Source organism: Solanum stenotomum, chromosome 6, assembly GCF_019186545.1.
Source record: "Solanum stenotomum isolate F172 chromosome 6, ASM1918654v1, whole genome shotgun sequence".
Lineage (NCBI taxonomy): Eukaryota > Viridiplantae > Streptophyta > Magnoliopsida > Solanales > Solanaceae > Solanum > Solanum stenotomum.
The window spans coordinates 52,634,332-52,639,933 of NC_064287.1; the positions used below are offsets into that span (position 1 = coordinate 52,634,332).

At 32.8% G+C, this 5,602-nt stretch overlaps 1 protein-coding gene across 1 annotated transcript in view; it reads right to left on the bottom strand.

Annotated features, from left to right (window-relative positions):
* Positions 1 to 5,326, bottom strand: part of LOC125868900 (F-box protein At3g08750-like) — a 5,364-nt gene extending 38 nt beyond the window's left edge. Inside the window, exons 1-2 of the mRNA XM_049549465.1 lie at positions 4,517 to 5,326; positions 35 to 180 (exon numbers count right to left, since the gene is read on the bottom strand). Coding sequence (XP_049405422.1) covers positions 35 to 180; positions 4,517 to 5,326 — 956 coding nt within the window. The remainder of the gene's footprint in view (positions 1 to 34; positions 181 to 4,516) is intronic.
* Positions 5,327 to 5,602: the final 276 nt, after the last annotated feature.

Below are 5,602 nucleotides of genomic sequence, written 5' to 3' on the forward strand. Positions count from 1 at the left end.
TATCAGATGGATGAATGTACAGAGGACTCCGTACATCGATTGTATTGTTTCCTGTTGAGCTGGTGTTAGGGTCTGTGACTTCCACCATGGTGAATCAAATACAGAGATTGTTGTGTTTACAGGGGACTGCAGATGCAGAAAATCCTCAATTGCAGATTCGCGATGAACACGAGGCAACCGCTATCAGAGAAATCGATGGATCGATTGAAAAAAAATGATCTAATGAGAGTAACCAGGCTCTGATACCATGTCAAATTGATGGATTAGGAAGTAAGGAATTCACCTAAAATGGTGAAACTGTGCAATCTCCATTGGAGAAGCATGTGAAGAATAGAAGAACAAATCTCTCTGTATTGAATTAAGCAATCTGAGATTACAACTATGAACTAAGCTATTTATAGAACTAACTGAAAATCTACTGCTAACAATCTCTAACAAACTTTCTAACTGATTGTAACTAACTAACAGCATACAATGACGTGGACTAACTATTAACTGATAAATATCTCAATAGTTATACCATTAATTTAGAATAAATTATCTAATCAAATTCGATTTGACAATTCATTAATTTTACCTTAATCGACACTTTGCTTCTTTAATATTTTTCATCTAAAAAAAGAAAAGGAAAAGAAGGATAAAGATTTGGAGATCAACTAATTAAGTCATTATATTGTGGCCAGTAATGTTTGTTACTCGATCGGTTGTTGTCTTTAATATAGATTACTCATTTACTCATAACCAAATATGTCTATGCACACTAGTCAACTATTTCCATCTACGAAAAAGAGTAAAAATGTCACTAATGAAATCAACAAAAATGCATTTAGTTGGATAGTTTGGTTAAATAGAAGAAATATATTTTAAAAATATTTATACTACTTCAAATAAGACAATAGTATCACGTGACAAACAGGTTTTGGGGTATATGATTATAAATTTCCGCATTATTTTATAGTATTAAACTTTTATTCTCGTTTTACTTTTGCATTCACGGTATTAGTTGATTTTTAGACTGACTTGTCTTGATGGGATAAGACGATTGTCATCACGTCCATTTTTCATGCTCACAATCATCAATAACTTAGAGTATACAAACAAGATTACACATGATAATCTCATATTGCACCTAATTAAATAGGTCACAAGCTAGAATGAACCATAAATAAATAATATGTAAATGTTATCCAATATGCTTTAAGCTCTATTTAAAATTTAATATTTGACCGACACTAGGATTGAGATGGAGCTCACTATTTCCTTGTTGTTTAATTGTTACTAAGCTCTCTTTATAATAGTAAACCCCACAACCATCACCATTTGAATGTGACTTTAGGCTCGGATGACGAAATTCAAGAAGTACTATCTTTTTGTTCTAACATTATACGAGACCAGCCAAAAACTTTTAGTTACCAAAATCACAGAGATGGCATAACATGACTTAATAGGTGTAGTGCAATGAAAGGTCACAAGTTTGTTCCAAAGGTCGGGTTGTATCATTACCCATACATCAAAAACAAACTTGTCGACTGAGTTCAAGATGGCAATGGAGTCATCAAGTGAGATCAGATTCAGTCTCAAACTATTAACGTGGTGACCATCCGGTGGCCCTTCATCTTTACAAACGCCTCATCCCTAAATTTAAATGAAAGAATTATGCATTTAGGAGTTTCCGATAACAGCCAGTAATAACATCCATTCAAATAATTAGTAGTGTTTATTATGCATTTAGAATATTTCCAATGAATCCCTAGAACATGCGTAGACCTCTGCATATTCTTCCATTTGATTATAGTAAACCACTTTATAATCCTTAATTATGGGATCTAATCTGAATCCAATATAACGATTGAATGTATTAACAGATTCTCACACAAAATGACATTATCAATTTGTCTTTTTTATGAAAAACACACCATCAATAGAACCTAACCGTCTTTGTTCCTTTTAAAACAATATTATTAGTATTAATTATATATTCTCTGGATCATAGTTGATGGTAGCTCCCTTGTGTATTTGAAAAGAAAGATTTGGATTTTTCTTGTTGAAAATGAATGGAAAAATTGAGCCGATCATGTAATTTTCCTTCTTGTTAATTGTTGGATGTATTTGAACCATTCTTCTTTTCAGTTACTGGTTGAATTCTCGTGGAACATATTTGTGATCATCTGACATATTAAATGTAACATATTAGTGTATGCATATCAAATATACACAATTTCTTGAATGTAACAATACTTAGCTTGATACAATGTTACTATTAAAGTTGGTATAATATAAAAGATTTGATGGGTTGTTATTATAAGTAAAGTTTTTATAAATTATATCACAACTTGAACGTCATATATAATACCCTTTAACTTAAAGGTAAAATAATGATTTGTCAAACAATTTATTCTAAATGAATGGTGTAACGAGTTAATAAGCTATACATTTCCTTCTCTTTTTTCTTCTTCTCTTTTCGCAACATACGGGACAAATATATATAATATTATTCATAAATGGCTAATTATAGTTTTCCTAAAAATTAATTAATAAAAAAAAGATATGAACATGAGAAAGAGAAATGAGGAGTAACTTAGCAATGACCCATTGGGACATGAATCAATCCAAATAAAAACTTCATTGGGACACTTACACTACATCAGAATAGACTTTTAGTGACAATTAATTAAATTAAATGCCACTAATTTATATTCTAAAGTCACGTATTGCGGCAATTAAACTTTTATTGGTAAAAGTGGGAGGCCACTGGAGCAAACTATTACACTGGATCGGGTGGAGACAACTACAAAGAGGTGGATACATAATAGGCTTAACGACAACACTTTTGAGGTGTTTTCTCCCTTTTAAACTTATCATCACTTTTGATGGCTTCAGATTTTTGTAGTTTTTCAGTTTTTTCATGTCTTCTATCTTTGAACATTTGTTGATATGGTCAACATTTTGTTAGATGTTTGATAAATTGTTTCACTCAATTTTTTTTGTGCTTTATATCAGTAGGCATGGATTTAAGTGTTGCGGAGTGTGTTGGCCATCACTAGGGGGTAAGNTTTGTAGTTTTTCAGTTTTTTCATGTCTTCTATCTTTGAACATTTGTTGATATGGTCAACATTTTGTTAGATGTTTGATAAATTGTTTCACTCAATTTTTTTTGTGCTTTATATCAGTAGGCATGGATTTAAGTGTTACGGAGTGTGTTGGCCATCACTAGGGGGTAAGTTATGTGTATACCCCACTCTTTCCCAGAACCCACTTGTAGAAATACACTTGATGAGATCCGAAAAGTTTTTTTTTTAAGAGTTCCTGTAACTTTCTTAAATAGTACCCCAATAGAATGGGGTCTCAAAAAGAGATCCAAATCCTGCCATATATTCAAGTATATGTAATTTTAGCTTATAATTAATGCCATGACAAATATATGATGTCTAATGAATAATATTGTCATTTATAACTTGACTTGGAATTGGTTCTTGTGCAGCAGTGCACCTTTCAGCTACAAAGGATTTAACTTGTTTTTTCTTTGGTAAGCTCTTTAGACGTATTTTATATGTGATATTATGATGCTCCTCTGCAAGCAACAAATTAATGCTAAAAGAAATCCAAACCATTTGAATTATAAAAGAGATATGTAAACTTGAATGCTATATAGAGTATGATACTAATGCTAATTGCCTAAAAATAATGATTGTACCTAATTCTCATTCTGAAAGCAACGACTGCATTACATACCCAATAACATAGTGGGGTTGGAGAATTCTTGAATATAAGTGATCGTCCATCAATAACATTATTTCTTTTCTTTTTTTAGATGAAAAATAATAAAGAAGTAAAGTGTCGATTAGACAAGTTACTCTAGATGAATGAGATAACAAGTTAATATTAAAAGTGGCTAGAGTTTTCCTTTTAGTTCTCTTTTCAGCTGCCTCGACGACTATCTTAACATTAACAATGCAAGAGCTATAAGGAACATTTTATATCTAACAATGTCAATAACAGATGCAGCACAATGCAACATTCATTAAAAGATACTTAGGATGAGCCACTTTAATAAAAAATAATAATATTAAAATGCTCACAATCACCAACAACTTATAGAGTATACAAACAAAAATACTCTCATATTGCACCTAATTAAATAGGTTACAAGCTAGAATGAACCATAAATAAATTTTAAAGAACCTGTAAATGTTATCCAATATGCTCTAAGCTCTTATTGAAATCTAATATGGACCCTTGTCAAACAATGATTGAGATGGAGCTCACTATTCCCTTGTCGTTTAATTGTTACTAAGCTCTCTTTATAATAGTAAACCGCACAACCACCAATCTCTGGACAATAATGCAGGCCATGATGACGAAATTCAAAAAGCCTTGTCTTATTTGTCCTAACATTATATGAGACCAGTCGGGAACTTTTAGTTACCAAAATGATAGAGTTGTCATAATATGACTTAATACGCGTAGTGAGATGAATGGTCACAAGTTTGTTCCAAACGCCTGGTTGTATCATTACCCATACATCATGAACAAACCCGTCGACAAAGTTCAAGATGCCAAGGGAGTCACCAAGCAATATCAGATATGCCAACCAATGATAATCCTCGTGACCACGTGGTGGCCCTTCCATATCTACAAACACCTCATTCCCAAAGTCAAATGAAACAATTCTACATTTATTATTCTCCCTTACCAGCCAATAGTAATATCCATTCAGATAATCTGTAGTTTTTAAACTATTTCGTTCAAATATATTATTTCCCTCTATGTCTACGTCTAGGTTATGTTTGAATATTTTCCATGAATCCCTAGAACATGAGTAGATCGCTGCATATTCTTCCAAAGCATTATAGTAAAGCACTTTATAATCCTTAGTCATAGGCTCTAATCCGAACACTATATCACGATAGTGTTTATCGTAAGGTATAAAATCAATTGTTGCGGCAGGGAGGTGTCTCACCTCTCTGTTAGCTGGATTCCATAATGTACACAAAATGGCATTATCAATTTGTCTTTCTATGAAAAACACACCATCAATAGAACCTAACAAGTTGGTAATATTATCTCCAAATCTTTGAAAAATTTTTTGTTCATCTATACCCTTATCGGAAACCAAAGTGACAGTAGGAGCATCGGTTGCATCATAATCATAAATCAAGTGTTGCGGAGGCTTCTTCTTCTTACAGTGGTCTATAGTGAAGCTAGGGTTATTGATAAGATTGCCCCAATTTTTGCACACACATTTGAATCTACACAACGATGTCACAGGTAAACTCAGTAGAATCTCTCTTAATGATTCTTCAGAAAAAGCCCTACTATAAGCCATACTAATTCCACCAACACAGAAAATTGAAAAGCAAATGAGATGAGATATCAACAAAATCAAACACACCTTTGCTTTTAGTTTCTGAATTCGACAGATCTGTTAGCCCACAATTATTCGTTGAGTGACAAAACTTTTTTGTAGTTAGGTGGTGGTTGAACGGTGGAGTTACGACGATAATCGGAGGAGGAATGAAGCGGAGGGGTGGAGATGCGGCGGTGAGAATAGAGAACAAATATATACAGTTGGGAGAGTATTTATAGGATCTGCAGTATGCAC